The following is a 15,013-nucleotide window of genomic DNA, read 5'->3' on the forward strand; positions in this document are numbered from 1 at the left end:
AGGAAGGAAGCAAGGAAGAGCAACGTGCTCAAGGTAAAACTCCAACCATGCCGAATGTACAGTGGAGGGGCGGCGCTGTGCTGTAGCGGGTAAAGCTACCTGCAACGGCAGCATCCCAGTGGATGCCAATTCGAGTCTTGGCTGCTCCACTTCTGCTCCAGCTCCCTGCTAATGTACCTGGGAAAGCAGCGGAAGATGGCCCAAGTGCTTGGGCCCCTGCACCCACATGGGAAACATGGAAGCAGCTCCTGGCTCATGGCTTCGGATTGGCCCAGCCCTGGCCATTGTGGCCATTTGGGGAGTGAACCAGCAGGTAGAAGATCTCCCTTACTCCTTCCCTCCCTCCCTCCCTTTCCCTCTCTCTAACTGTGGCTTTCAAATAAATGAAATCAGCCTTTAAAACCAGAAGAAGGTCTAAAGTAGAACAGTGAAAGCCTCTCTCAGCCCTCCGAGATAGCCTCTGGGAGCAGCTGCTCCTGGATCCTTCTAGATGTTTCCTTGGCATATTGAAGGGTATGTGTTGGCAAGGAAGTGTCCTGTTTTCCTCCAGAACCTGATGAGAGTGTACACACTGTTCTACAACTTCTCGTTGTCATCTGACAACGTGTCTTGGACATCTTCCCAAAGAGACAGAGAGACAGACAGAGGTTCTAGCCCTGGTTCACTCCTCAAATGTCTGTAATGGCTGGGAATCTCCAAGGTCGAAATCAGAAGCCAGGAACTCCATCCGGGTCTCCCCAGTGGGTGTCAGGGACCCACTTACTTGAGCAGGGTCAGCGTTAGCAGGAAGTTGACGTCAGGAACTGGCACCGAGTACTCTCCCATGAGACGCAGGCCCCACTCCCCTACCTCTCCCTTTTTCACACTCACATAATTTTCCATTATTTGGATATGCTGTACTTTATTGAACTGTTCTTACATAGGTGGTTTTCAGGCTCTGCAACCACACACTGGTTTCTCCGACTGCCGCTCTGCCCGCCACACCACTGCTGGATTCCGGCCCCCCGTGGGAACTGCATCCCCAGGTGAAGCGCCTTCCCAGTGGGGATTTTCAGGAGGTGCTGGACACTCTGTGGGTTGGGCTTTGTTCAGGGCCCTGGCAGATCCAGGATGAATCAGATGTAGACTCTGGTCTCCGACAGCTTGCAATTGAGTGCAAAGTCAGGTATTACATACGCGCACTCAGATAAACCCATGTGTAATTACTAATGGAATCAGGAGAAGAAGGGACAGAAGCAACCAGGGAGGGCCTCTCGGAGGGAGGAGTTGATGGAGTGATGAAGAGAGGCCTCCAGGCCATGGGATCTGGTTCCCATTCTGGGTCACCCTGGACACTTCCCCTTGGTCTCCTCCAAAGTACAAGAAGGGAAATCCCCCTTTGAGTTTTAACTTACTGTGCCAAGAATAGATGCTACCCAAGTTCAGATGGCTCAAAGATGCCCACTGCCTGGGAGGGGTTGCGGTGGCTTCTCGCTGATTCCACCTTGGCCCTGAGTCACATGTGGGTTCTAGTGCCAGTCAATTCTGAGTCAAGTGCTCATTGTGTGGGCAGGTGTTTGACACGGCAGTTAAGACACAACTTGGGAGGCCAGCATCCCACTAGCAGAGTGCCTGGATTGGAGTCCTGGCTCCGTTTCTCATTCCAGCTTCCTGCTAATGCACAACCCAGGAGGCAGCCATGGTGGCTCGAGTACCTAGGTCCCTGTTACATTCATGGAAGACCTGCACTGAGTTCCAGGCTCCTGGCTCTGGCCTGGCCCTGCCTAGGCTGTTGCAGGCATTTAGGGAGTGAACCAGTGGATGAGAGCTCACTCGCGCTCACTCGCTCGCTCTCTCCTTTTTAAATATATAAAATTAAATAAACACAATTCAAAAATACCCACTGTGCACATATTATACAAATCTAACGCTGGGACTTATAGGTGTGAGTGGGTAAGCTGGGGGCACTTGTCAGGGTGCCAGGATGGCGCTGGGGGATTTGAAACAGGTAACCCCTGAAGGAGTTCACAATCGGGAGGGATGCGAGTGAGAGGAGACGCCGGGCACCCTGCAGTTCCCACCGGGGAGGACGGAGCTTCCAAGTCTGGTAAGCAGGGCTTCCTGAGGGCCCCTGGGCCAGCAGACATCATACAGGGCATTAGTGTGAAGGCAGGAGCAAGGCACTCGGGACCACAGAAAAGTGGCGTCCCACAGGGCACAGGGGATCTGGCCAGAGTCCATTATATCAGCGCGGAAAGGAAAACACGAGTGAAAAAGAGCAGGTTCAGAAGGCAGGCGGCTCCCAGGGCACCCTGGGGACCAGGACTTCAAGCCCCAGAGTGGGCACCAGAGGAGAGTGAGCAGAATTGTGCTGCCGCCCCGTGCCCCTGCGCCTGGCTTCCTGGTCCACAGGTCTGTGCCTCTTCACCAAGATTACAAACGCTCGTGCCTTGTTGATATTCACTCTGTGAGCCACCTTCTGTGGCTGTATATATTTTGCACATCTACATGCATATTACTGTGCAAAGCTGTACACACAAGCCATGCATACTGTACTTTATGGAAAATTTAAGAGCGTTTCAGGGGTAATTAGAGCCATATGTGCTTTTCCCCTCGTGGGCTGTGGGAGGGAGAGAGATCTAGAGATAGGCGAGGGCCTGCCCTGGAGGCTTGCTAGGCTGAGGTTAGCAGCCAGACTCTAAAGGCGATGGGAGCTATGAAAAGGTCTGGAGAAGGAGGCCCTAGTGAGGCTGAACAAAGGTAAAATAAACAGAAAGTTCCAGGCCCTCCCTGCTTCTACTTAGCAAAGTGCCCGTGCCATGAGCTGCTCGGCCCAGGGTTCTTCTCTGTGCCACACTTGCTCCGTCTGTGGAGGAAAGCTGTGGTAGGGGGCTGGAGGACCAAGGGGTGGCCCTTGGCACACGGCCCTGTTGTCCCATCTGGATCTCTGCCTCCACGCTGCCCGGCTGTGGTGCGGGTGCAATAGGGCCAGGATCCTGGTCACGTGGGGAAGAGCTCGGGGAAGCGTCTGCAGACCTGTTGGTGCCCTGCTTTCCAGCCCCAGCCGCTCTGAAAACGCCCCAGGTCAGCGAGGCAAGGCAGCTCATTGTGCAGCCCTCAGCAAACACAGCAGCTGCACCAAGTGCTCAAGGAAAGCTCTCATAATAACCTTGTGTGATAATAAAGAGATAAACAGGCAAAGAGGTTTGTAGGTCAGCTAGGAAACAGCCATCCACCCACTTGGCCCGGGGAACCATGTGTGCCAGGTGGCTACAAAGGCTTTGCTTGCGTCCACTCCCAAGTTGATCTCCCCTGCTCTTTGCAAGGCTGCCTAAATAAAAGTCCCCTCCCTGCACGAGCTGGGGGGTGGCCGGGCCAGTTGTGGCCTGCAGCCCTCCCCCAGCAGGCCTCGCTCTGCTGAAGGCATCCCCCAACCAAAGAAACCCTGGGGTCAGAGGGCACCAAAGGCTAGGCCTCTCTGACGTGCGTTCCAGGGGCTAGGGCAGGGTTTAGGGTGTTGACTCACAGATCTAGTCCTCCCTCTCCATTAGGTTTTGTGTGCACTGGGGGGCCTCCCCCACCCCAACAGAGAGCCCTTTGTTAGCACGTCCCGTCGCCCCCACCCCCACAGCCTCAGGGTTGTGAGGGACTCCCCGGTTTCGGCTTCCCTTCCCCTCGCCCCCCTCTCGCGCCCTCCTCCGAACGGCGCCCGCCCTGCCCCCACCCAGCAGCCGGTCCCCAAAGCGCTGAGCTCAGCATCTCTGCGGTGGGGCCGCCTTCTCCCCAGCGGTGGGAGGAGCCTCCCGGCTCTTGCGGGTGCCGCAGCCCCGCCCTCCTGTCCGTCTCGCACTCTCCCTCCATCCCCCTCCCGACGCCCCAAGCACGTTCTCCAAGTCACGTCCTCGCTTCCCCCAGCAGGGGGTCGGCCGGGCCAGGACCCTCTCCCCACGTCAGCCGCTCAGATCTGTCACCTCCGCGACTGCCGGGCTCCCTTGAGGGTACATCTCGGCTGCGGCCCCAGACAGGCCACTGCAGCCGCTGCGGGGCAGGTAGTGAAACCCTTGTGCGCACCACTTCCCAGAGCCCAGTCTAGACGTCTCTCTGTTTCCTTGCGTCTGTTTTTCAAACACAAAAAGGTTCAGCAGAGGCTCCTGGGTGCCTGTGGGGGAGGGTGTCCCCTTGTGGCTTCCAAAAGGGCAACTGGGGCAGGGCAGGGCCCTCTTGGAGCCTTCCCGGGGGACACCGGGAAGGGGATGTGGTGACAGTTTCACTGTCACTTCTGGGACTGAGGGTGTCTAGCTAAAAGGAAACCCCTGGGGTGTCAGTCTGGGGTGCAGTTTGAGTCAGCACTGCTGGGCCCTGCTCCGCTCTGCGCAGGGAGGAAGCACCTGATCAGATAACACAGGGGCCAACCCCAGAGAAAGTTTCTCGTGTCAACAACTTCGGAGCATTGCAGGTGTTCACCTGTTGTGCACGCCCCGCCCCCAACACCCACCCCCAGCTGAGTGTTGGTGGCCTGGGATCAAGGACAAGAGCCTGGATCTACAAGTCACTGCCCCCGGGGGAGTGCCAGCGTCCCCACCTGAATGGCGAGACGGACCGGCTTTGATGTGTGTCTGCTGGTCCATCACACAAATACCGGTTGTGGTTTTTACCGACAGAGTCATGAGAATCTGAAAGGATAGGGAAGTGTTTTTAAAATCACGGAGCCCTGGGTAAGGGTCAGAGATCTTTGTGGGGAGGTGGCAAAATTGCTAGGTGGGGCTTGACAGCTCCCATCAACTGCCAGCCAAGGAATTCCAGAGACCGGCTCTGGAGCCAGCCCCCAGGCAGCTGCCTCTTGCATAGACCCGAGTTTCCCAAGCCTTTGGCTATGAGATAAACACGCGTGTCTGAGTGAGGTTAGCGGTTTGGCAGAGGGGTGAGGAAGGGGCTCCAAGCTGCAGACAAGAAAGTTCTGGACGACTGGCTGAGGCCTGACTGCAGGGGGAGAGGTCATGGGTCCCTTTTGAGGCCCCCTGCCCTGCAGCTGAGGGCCTTGTCCAGGAACGGGAGGGGTGGAGGCTGGAAGAAGCACGCTGTCGGGGCTGCTTGCCTTAACATTCAAAGATCTGAAAAGATGTCTTCATTTTATCAGAAAAATAGAGATCTCTCATTTCCTGGTTCACTCCTTAAATACCTGCACTGGTCAGGGCCAGCCCAGGCCAAAGCCAGGAGCCTACAACTCCATCTAGGTCTCCCATGTAGGTGGCAGGGGCCCAATTCTTGAGCCATCACCTGCTGCCTCCCAGGGTACATACCAGCAGGCAGGTAGAACAGGCAGATGAACAGAATGCAAAGCCAGGCGCTCTGATACTGAATTGTGGGCAGCATCCCAAGCAGCGTCTATAACCCTCCTGCCAAACACGGGGCCTCACGCTCAGGATGTTACAGATCATTCTGACTGCAAGAGACCACCCTCTCTGCTGAGCAGCCAGCGCAGTCTTATCCACCCTGCTCCCTCGGAGCCCCGAGTCTGCTCTCTGTTCTCCCCCGAATAGAACAAAACAGGGAGCTTACTTTGCTGTCCGAGCAGGTGGTGAGCTGGGTCCTGGCCGCCCCCCCGCCTTCCTTGTCATCGCCCTCACACTCCCTCCCTAGCTGGATGAACAAAGCCCACTCTGACCCTTCTTCTCTCTTTGGAAACCCTCAAAAGGCAAAAGCACTGCTGATGGCCCAATCCCCCCAGGCCAGGCCTGGGATTTGTGTTATTTATTTACCCAATTATATTTGAGGGACTGGAGATGTTGGGAAAGCAGTTCCATGGACCTTGTCATATCTTTTTTCTTTCCCCATGCTCCTTGCTATTTCTGGTTTTCTAGACTGGGGTATGGCAATCCCCACACCACAGAAAGTCCCAGGGTGAGCACGGCGTAGTCTTCTTATTGAAAAGGGATTGGGTTAGGGGAGCAGGGTAAAGACAGGCAATTTAGTAAATAATGGAAAAGTCTGCACTAAAATCTACACCAATAAAATACCAGGGGACTTTAAAATGTTCATGGAAAATGGAATTAAAGGATGTGTTTGGGTGCAAAAAAGAACAGAAGTCCACACATAGCTTTTTCATTGTGTGCATTTTCAAAGATCTTTTGTAAACCCCTAGTTTGCATAGACTTCAAAATTTTTCGCACCTAAGTAAACTTATCTTTTATTTCCATCTTTCCACGACCATTCTGAAGCTCCCTCCTATGTAACAGAATGCCGAATTGCATTTTGCGTAATAAAAATACTGGGCTTCAAAGGCATGTCATGCTTCCTGCAGGCTGTGATGAGGCCACTGTCCAGACTCCTAGTCCTCCTAGTGGCCATACAGCCTAAAACTCACGTTCTCTGACCCCTGTCCCTCTCCCAACAGGGTCCAGGTTAGTCTTGGGAAGTGGGGAGCTATTTAATCCAGGTTTCAGGTCCTAGACGGAGGGGGCTGCCTCGCCCTCCCCCCACCTCACTGTTTGCTTCCTTATAAAGATTTGGAACCTGGGCTGGCAGGAAGCTGGTGCTGAGAGCCAGGGTGGGAGTTAGGGAGAGGAGAGACAGTGGTCTGGAGGCGGGACCAAGGTCCCGCCTGGCTGGATCCCTAGCACTTGGGCTCGGCGGGAAGCGAGACAGCTGCGCTAAGTCTGGTCACCCTTGTGCATCTGGGCAGACTCCCCAGGTTTGCCTTCCTAGGCCTCAAGACCTACCTCTGGGCACGAGTGGTTTGTCCAGGTGGTCCTCTGTGGGGTTCCTACTGCCCCTGTCCTGTGCCAGAAGGAAATGCCTGTGGAGGAACCAGCCCTGTCTGAGCTCACCATTACCTGGCGTGGGCCTTCTCTGTGCAGCTGTGCGCCCTCCCCGCTCAGGCACCAAGGCCCTGTGCTAACTGGGGAGCCAACCCAGCATTCATCCCAGAACCTCTTTCTTTGAGAGCCTCAGGATGGCCTGGAGAACTTGTACACAAAAGGCCCCCTCACATCCTACCCAATTAGAATGGGGCTTGGTGAGCCAAGACTCTGTTTCACAGCTCCTCAGGTGATTCTAATTATTCATTGATGGCTGATGGAGTCCCGGGCCTCCACAGTCTCATCTGCAGAACGGCACTGTATCTGGTGCTCGGAGTGTGCCGCAGACAACGGTTGGTAAAAGCTTCTTAGAAAGACTGCCCGGTGCATTGTGTTGTTAGTATTTCCATTCCAAAAACCAGCTTCATTTGCAAAAAGACTCCCTGCTGAGTTTTTCTCTCTCCCTCCAGCAAAACAATCAAAATCCTACTCAAAGCCCTCAGCTGTGGAAACCTTTTCACAGCCTTTGTAGTAAGCCAGGTGCATTTATATTCTTGCTATTTTGACCAAGCTGTTTGTTTTTCAAGTAAGAAAGCCACCAAAAGCCTGGGAACCCTTGCTGGCTTCTTGTCTCCGCCTCCTGCCACCACCCCACCCTCTTCCCCGCAGCCCCGCCCACTCAGAGCCCAGGCCACCTCTACTGCCCACGAGACATTTCCAAAGCGAGCTGGCTGGCTGGCCTCCAGGGGCTCCCATGTTGAATTTTGGGGTTCCCAGAAACATACTCCCACCCCAAGATCTGGTTTAACTTCCCAAACCCGACTGGGGCGACTTGCCAGAGGCCCTGGGAACGGGTGCTCCGGACAGGAGCCGCCCGAACAGGGAGGGGCAGGTGGCCTGGAGTGAGAGCTCACTGACTCCAAATTGCAGGCTGCAGTGGATCCCACGGGAAGAAAGCACAGCCCAAACAGAACCAGGGTTTTTTTTTTTTTTTTTTTTTTTTTACGTGGTTAGGGCCCTGACCACCAATCCCAGCAGCCAAGTCACCTGGGATGTGGTCAGCCTGTCTGCCCACCAGGGCACCTCCATGCAGAATCCTTGTTGCCCACCGTGGCTACGCGACGAGCACTCCCAGGAGCATTACCTCCAGAAAACACCTGTAATGTGCAGACTCGAGTGGGTATGGCGCCCTGTGGAGTTGTGCAAAACAACCCCATTCCCTCTGGGAGGCAAACATAAACTTCAAAAGGGGAGCGGCTGTTTGCTGGTACAGTGTCTCCTCTGAGTTGACCAAGAGGATTTGGAACTAGAGAGGGGAGGTTTGAGAGGCTGAGTTTTATATACGAATTTCACTTCATTTAAAAAAATTTATTTTAAGGCACTTAACGGGAAAGTAGTGTGCGCTTTAAAAGACTGCCTACGAGCTAGCCCTCTGCACTGTCACCTCTCCTGGGGCTGCTGACTCAGTTTCAGCCAAGAGAACTAGATTGTTTCAGAAGCCCGGCTCCCAGACCCCCAGTGAGGGAGGAAGGGAACTGTTCAGGCTTGTCCAAGGTTCTTGGCAGCACTTGTCAGAAAGGGGATAGAAAGGGCATCGAGGTCCTCCCTGGACCACGCAAAAGCTTGGGCACCAGGATGGAGGTGTTTGCAATTCTGGGAGAAGCCACCTTTTACTTCCTCTAGTCATCCCTGTATCCACTCATTCATTCATTCACTCATTCATTCACTCAGGCAACAGTCCCTGCCAAGGCGCTGGATCCTGGAGGTTCACATGATAAAACCCCACCCTCAAGTCCAGTGGAGGCAGACTCCAGTGGAAGCAATTACACCTAACAGCTGTGCACTGGGGAAGGGCACCTGCGGGGTGGGGGGCACCTGCAGTGCGGAAAGCCTTGGGGAAAGGTGCCAGAGCTGGGGCTCCAAGGCTGGTGGTGGGAGCATGTCCGGGCAAGCACACGCTGTGGGCAGCCCTGGCTCAAAGGCCACAGGACAGGCAGGAAGGGACACCGAGGCAGAGTTTATGGCTTCCCGGAGCGTCTGAAGAGGTCTGGCTCACAGGCCCCGAGATGGGGCTACCCCTCCCCAGAAGGAGCCTCTCTACCCTGGCTCCCTAGCGGTCAAGGGCTAAGAGGGCCCTTCTTTCCAGGTCCAGAGAGTCTTCCCAACCAACTGCCCCCCCTGGAACCCATGCCCACCTACTCTGAGAAACACTTCCAGGCTTAGGACTTAACTGGTTTTTTCATTACTTAAAAAAAAAAAAAAAAAAGACAACATAAATTAATTTCTTTAGAAAAGAAACAAAATTGCCCAGTGCCCATCAATTGCCCTTCCGCTTTGGGGGAGGCTGTTTTATTAACAGAATGAAACAATGAATGAAAAAAGGCGCTGGGCTCCAGGCTGTGATGGTGCTTGTTGAATGAATGCATGCTACCTAATAAGCTGGCCTTTCCAAACTGGCTCTGAGTCTTTGGCACACACACCTCTATTTTCCTGCAGGGTGAGTTCAAGGGGACGTCACCCCACAACTGGGCCCCTGCAAGCTCTCCATCTGACTGCCTTCCTCTGGGGTCTTCAAAGCCTTAAGGCTGGTGGGGGGTCTTTAAGGCCAGGAGAGGCCCAGTGGCTCACCGACTATTCCATTCTTCCCCTGTCTTCAAAAAGTCTCCTATCTTCAGCCCCCTATTTTTTTTTTAAATCTATAAATTTGTCCCCAGAGGTGTTTCTTCCCTCTGTCAAGTGGGAGTGGGGTAGCAGGACTTGGATTCTGGCCCTTTCCGGTTCTAAGTCTGGATTTGTCCAGCTGGCCTGGGGGTCAGACTTTTATTTTAAAAACTGGGGTGGGGGTGGGGGTGGGGGACAGCCGCGGCAGTGGCCTGACTTCCCTGGCAAGTGGCATCCATCACGTGCAAACCTGCCCAGGGGCGAGGCCCGCCTGCCGCCGGATCAGGCTCGGCTCCTGCCCGCGGGGCCGGAGCGGCTGATGTAAGTTTGGTTCCCTCTTCCATCAGGGTCCCCGTGTCCCAGACTGATAAACCTTTAAAGAAATGAAGCTCGACTCCACCCGAACCTCCTCCCACCGGCAACCACTGTCAGCCCCCAAAGCACCGATAGCAGCCCAGATTTCCCACGGCCTCGCCCAAATGATGAAACTGGGACTGGTCATTGCACTCGGGGCTTTTCCAGAGCGCCCGGCGCTCGAGCCTGGTGGACTCTCTCGGTCTTTTGCACAAAGCGCGATAGCCGGAGGGCGCTAGGACCCGGTGGCCGCCGCCGAGGGCTCTCGGCCGCAGCGAGCGGAGCTGGCACCGCTGCGCCGCGCTCGGTCCGTAGGGCCCGCGGGTGTGTCCGTGCGTCCATCCGACTCGAGTCCCTGTTCTCGGCCTCCGGACGGAGCGCTGGGAGCCCGGGAGCCAGCTAATCCACCCTTCTCAAGCCCTCCCCTGAGGAGCAGGTGGGGGTGGGAGCAGATAGGATTCGGGGGCCAGGCTTCCATGGGGCGGGCAGGGATGACCACTGTACCCATCCCCTGCAAGGACAGGCAGGTGGGTCTGCAAGGGAGGAACCTAGTGCCCGGGGTCGCCCAGTGGCTGGATCCCTCCCCCAACTCCCAACCCTGCGCAGGGCAGGGGGGCGTGGGCGGCACGCGCGAGGGCCGGCCAGGCTAACGTCTGCCCCCCGCGCCGCCGACCCGCAGGCATCCTCCGTTCGCCCAGCAGGGCCCGCTTCTCTCAGGCCGCCAAGCCCGGGGAATTGCGGAGGGGGGGACTGCTTTCCCTGCCCCCCGCCCCAGGTTCCCCTGCCGCTCCCCCCAGCGCGGTCACGGGCCGTCCCCTCCCCCAGCAACACGACCCTATAATAAACAAGTCTTTCCTTGATCCTCCCCTGCCGCGAGCGCCCTCGGGGACCTTGGCAGCTGCAGCCGCCGCGGATCCCTTCCAGAAAGGAGGCGTGGCCGCGGCTCGGGATTCGGCCGGGAGCGTTCTGGGGCCCGGTGGGGGCGGGGCCCGGCCGCTGTCACCGGGCAGGAGAGAACGTTGCGAACGTGCGCCGGCGGCCCATTGGCCGAGGCGGGCCACACTCCCGGGCCTGGATTGGGCCGCGGCGCGGAGGGGGCGTGGCCTCGCCGCGCCAGTCCTTATAGGCTGCTGTTCGCTGGTGCTAGGGACCGCGGCAGGCCAGGGGGAGGTTCGGGCGGATTGAGGGGACAGGTCTGGGCAGCGCTCCGGGGTTGGCACCGGTTCGCGCACCCGTTCAAGCGGCAGCACTCGCTCGTCCCAGCAGTCCCCGCTGACCGCGCTAGCTGGTGAGTGTGGGGCGGCCTCGGGTGTGCGGGTCCTGGCTATCCCTAGCTGGTCCATTCCCCCCCAGAGCTGACGCCCGGTCGTTGTCCCCCTTGTCTTACAGCGGCGTCTGCGCTCTCGTACCCCGCGCTCATCCGCACTCGTCCTGGCGTCCGACCTCACCATGCCTAGCCTTTGGGACCGCTTCTCGTCGTCGTCCTCCCCTTCGTCCTCCTCCGGAACTGCCACCCCGGATCGGCCGCCGCGTTCAGCCTGGGGGTCGGCGGCCCGAGAGGAGGGGCTTGACCGCTGTGCGAGCCTGGAGAGCTCGGACTGCGAGTCCCTGGACAGCAGCAACAGTGGCTTCGGGCCGGAGGAAGGTGAGCGAGGGGCGCGGGAGGTTAGGCAGCCGTTCTGGGAGGGGGTCCAAGCCACCTTGGCCTTCCTACCCCGCCACGACCCAGCTTGCCCCGGGGGCGGAGGGGACGATTATGGGGCGAAAACTAAGGCACGAAGGGGGTTAGGCGAGCTGGTTTCTCCGGGAAACGGCGCCGCCCCCGCCTGCCGGCCTCCCGGGGAAGCCGCTCTAACACTGCCCTCGCCTGCTTTCGCTCCCTCGCAGACTCCGCGTACCTGGACGGGGTGTCCCTGCCCGACTTCGAGTTGCTCAGCGACCCCGAGGATGAGCACCTGTGTGCCACCCTGATGCAGCTGCTGCAGGAGAGCCTGTCCCAGGCGCGGCTGGGCTCGCGGCGGCCCGCGCGCCTGCTGATGCCCAGCCAGCTGGAGAGCCAGGTGGGCAAGGAACTCCTGCGCCTGGCCTACAGCGAGCCGTGCGGCCTGCGGGGGGCGCTGCTGGACGTCTGCGTGGAGCAGGGCAAGAGCTGCCACAGCGTGGGCCAGCTGGCCCTCGACCCCAGCCTGGTGCCCACCTTCCAGCTGACCCTCGTGCTGCGCCTGGACTCGCGCCTCTGGCCCAAGATCCAGGGGCTGTTCAGCTCGGCCAACTCAACCTTCGTCCCTGGCTTCAGCCAGTCCCTGACGCTGAGCACGGGCTTCCGTGTCATCAAGAAGAAGCTGTACAGCTCGGAGCAGCTGCTCATTGAGGAGTGTTGAGCCTCAGTCTGGGGGCGGGGCCCACACTGCCCCCCACCCCCACGGCAGAGACCGCTGAACTCTGGGGTTGAGACTAGAGACTAGAGCCGAGAGACCGCTGTCTGCCTGCGGTTAGGAGACGGACAACAGCCGCCCGAGGGGAGGAAGGTGGAGGTGCCACAGTGTTCTCCAGGCAGCTCCCCGGCTGTGTGTGCAGGTGGCTCCCGGTTGGGGCTCGCGCCCCGCAGTACTGTAGCATGAAACAAAGGCGTAGGGGCCGGCCAGGCTTCTGGCTGGCTGTGTATGTAGCATGTACCGTATTATTTTGTATTATTACTGACAGTTTAAGACAAGCAGTAGTGCGACAGAGCCAGGAGGGCAGCTGGGCTGTGCCGGGCTCTGCCAAGGGCTGTGCGCTGATGGCAGCCTGTGGAGGGAGGGGGGAGGTCAGGGAGGCGGTTTGTGTGTATCCTGGGCTGAGGGGACCTGAGTGTGTTTGTCATTTGTTTTGTATCTTGCGTCTCTGGTGGAGCTTCACTACTGACCTGTTCTGGGCAGCTATCTCACAGACGGGTGAATGTAAGAGGAGGAAGGGGTGGGTGCGGGGACCCCTGGCAATCCCTGCCACCCCCGGGAGCTGCCTTCAGCCCGTCCCGCCTCCTACGGAAGAGCTGAGCTGTGAGGGGAAGGGGCTGAGGCGGGGTGGGGGCTGGAACCCCTCCCCGCAGGAGTGCCATCTGGGTCTTCCATCTAGAACTGTTTACATGAAGATTCTCACTGTTCATGAATACACTTGATGTTCAAGTATTAAGACCTATGCAATATTTTTTACTTTTCTAATAAACATGTTTGTTAAAACAATTGGCTGAGTCTCTCGTCAGTGCCCTGAGAGGAAGAGGAGGGGCACTGGGTGCTGCCTCAGCCCCTGGGGTTCCCCTGTGTGCTCCTGGGGCTCTCTCCAGGGCTGCCTGCCAGGCTGGGAAGAGCCGTGTGGACTGTGCTCCGTGCCAGGCAGCTCGGCTCCTGGCGCTCTGTGTGAGTGAGGCTACCAGGGAATGTGCTGGAAAGTACCTGAAGGGGAGAGGTGAGTCAGCCCAGCAGGCCCAGTGGGGAGAGCCACCTTGTTGCCCAGGTGTGAGCCCCCCCCCCCCCCCCGCCAAGTCCGCTGTCCCTACAGGCAGTGTAGGTAGGGGAAACTTGGGTTTCTCTCTGTGTGAGAAGGCAAGTTTTATTTGTTAAGCAATCATGAAAATTAGAAGTTTTACCTCTAGATACAAAAGGTCTAGCTCACCAATCTTGATAAGACAGACCTCCCTACACACACAACACACCCCACACATCCCGTACCCCCACACACATCCCCCATACATATCCCACACCTCCCCCAAGACATCACACATATTCCCCACACATATCCCCCCCAGAGACCCCCAACACACACCCCTACACCACACATATCCCCCCCATACCACACACACACACCCCACATACACCCTGGCGGGCTTTTCGCAGATGCCCTTGCTGACCTAGACTCACTGCACTGCCTGGGCCCCGATTTCCTTATCATGGCCAAGCCCTTCCCTCTGCTCCCTGTCAGGTCCACCCACACCAACTAGCCTGTGCAGAGAGCTGTTATCTCCCTTGTTTTCTCTTCCTGGTCCCAGACAGGTCTTGTTTGCTCAAGGCTGTAAAACAGTGGTTCTTCCACTTGAGGATGGAGTCGGATCGCCTGGGGCCCTGGCTCCCAGTGGAGACCCTGGGTGCAGGCTGGGCAGGGTCTGGGAGCCAGCATCCCCCTTGGGGTTCTGACGGCTCAGAGGACCTACAAACTTGAGTTGGAGGGCAACTGGAACTTGGATGATGGGGTGGGCCTTTGTTGCAGTGTGTAGGACTGTGGGCCACCCCTATCCCATATCAGAATGCTTGGGTTCAAGTCCCAGCCCTGCTTCCACGTCTAGCTCCCTGCTAATGTACATCTTGGGAGGCAGCTGGGATGACTCAAGTCCTTGGATCCCTGCCATCCATGTGGGAGAACCAAATGGAGTGCCAGGCTCCTGGCATTGCCCTGGCTCACCCTGGCTGCTGTGGGCATTTGCGGTGTGAACCAGCAGATGGAAGATCCTGCCTCTGTCCTTCTGCCTTCCAAATAGATATAATTAAAACAAAATGGAGGGGCTGGCATCATGGTGCCATGGATTAGGCTGACACCTGTGATGCCAGCGTCTCATATCAGGGTGCCCGTTTGAGTCCTGGTTGTTCTGCTTCCCATCCAGCTTCCTGCTAATGTGCCTGGGAAATCAGGGGCTGATGGCCTAAGTACTCGGGAGTACTAGAGTCCCTGACTTCTGCTTGGCCCAATCCGGACTGCTGAAGGCATTTGGGGAGTGAACCAGTGGATGGAACATCTCTTTCTCTCTCTCTGTCTCCCCCACCCCCTTTGCTCTGTCTTTCAAATAAATAAATATTAAAAAAACAAACAAACAAAGAGAATGGAGGTTGACAACAAAGGGACCTAGAGCATAGTTTTAGGAAGCCCTCCACCCCTTTGGTTAGCACATCCTCCTAATTGGCACGCTGGGCGAGTGGGGGTGAGGCAGGGGTTTGTAATGTTTCCCAGATTAGCAAAGAGAGGCCCAAGCCTGTGAATGCCCATTTTCTTGGACCAGGGCTGACCTGTCCACGCCCAGCTTCTCAGGCTCTGGGAGGGGAGAGAGTGGGCGGTGCTGGGAGGACAGTTTTCCAGGCCCTGAGATCTGCACCGGCACACACAACCCTGCTTGCCTGATCCCAGAAGAGGAGCAAAGACAGCCATGGCCTGGCTCCAAATTTGGAGCCTAGAGCTGGGCAGCTCAGGAAGCAGTA

General features: G+C 57.3%; 1 protein-coding gene across 1 annotated transcript; it reads left to right on the top strand.

Moving 5' to 3' along the window:
- Window positions 1–10,931: 10,931 nt before the first annotated feature.
- DDIT4 (DNA damage inducible transcript 4) lies at window positions 10,932–13,012 on the top strand. Its single transcript, XM_002718432.5, has 3 exons — window positions 10,932–11,079; window positions 11,181–11,436; window positions 11,679–13,012. The coding sequence occupies exons 2-3, from the start codon at window positions 11,241–11,243 to the stop codon at window positions 12,170–12,172; spliced, it is 690 nt and encodes a 229-aa protein (XP_002718478.1). The 5' UTR covers window positions 10,932–11,079; window positions 11,181–11,240; the 3' UTR covers window positions 12,173–13,012.
- The last annotated feature ends 2,001 nt before the right edge of the window (window positions 13,013–15,013 follow it).

This window comes from Oryctolagus cuniculus, chromosome 15 (assembly GCF_964237555.1).
Source record: "Oryctolagus cuniculus chromosome 15, mOryCun1.1, whole genome shotgun sequence".
NCBI classification, from domain to species: domain Eukaryota; kingdom Metazoa; phylum Chordata; class Mammalia; order Lagomorpha; family Leporidae; genus Oryctolagus; species Oryctolagus cuniculus.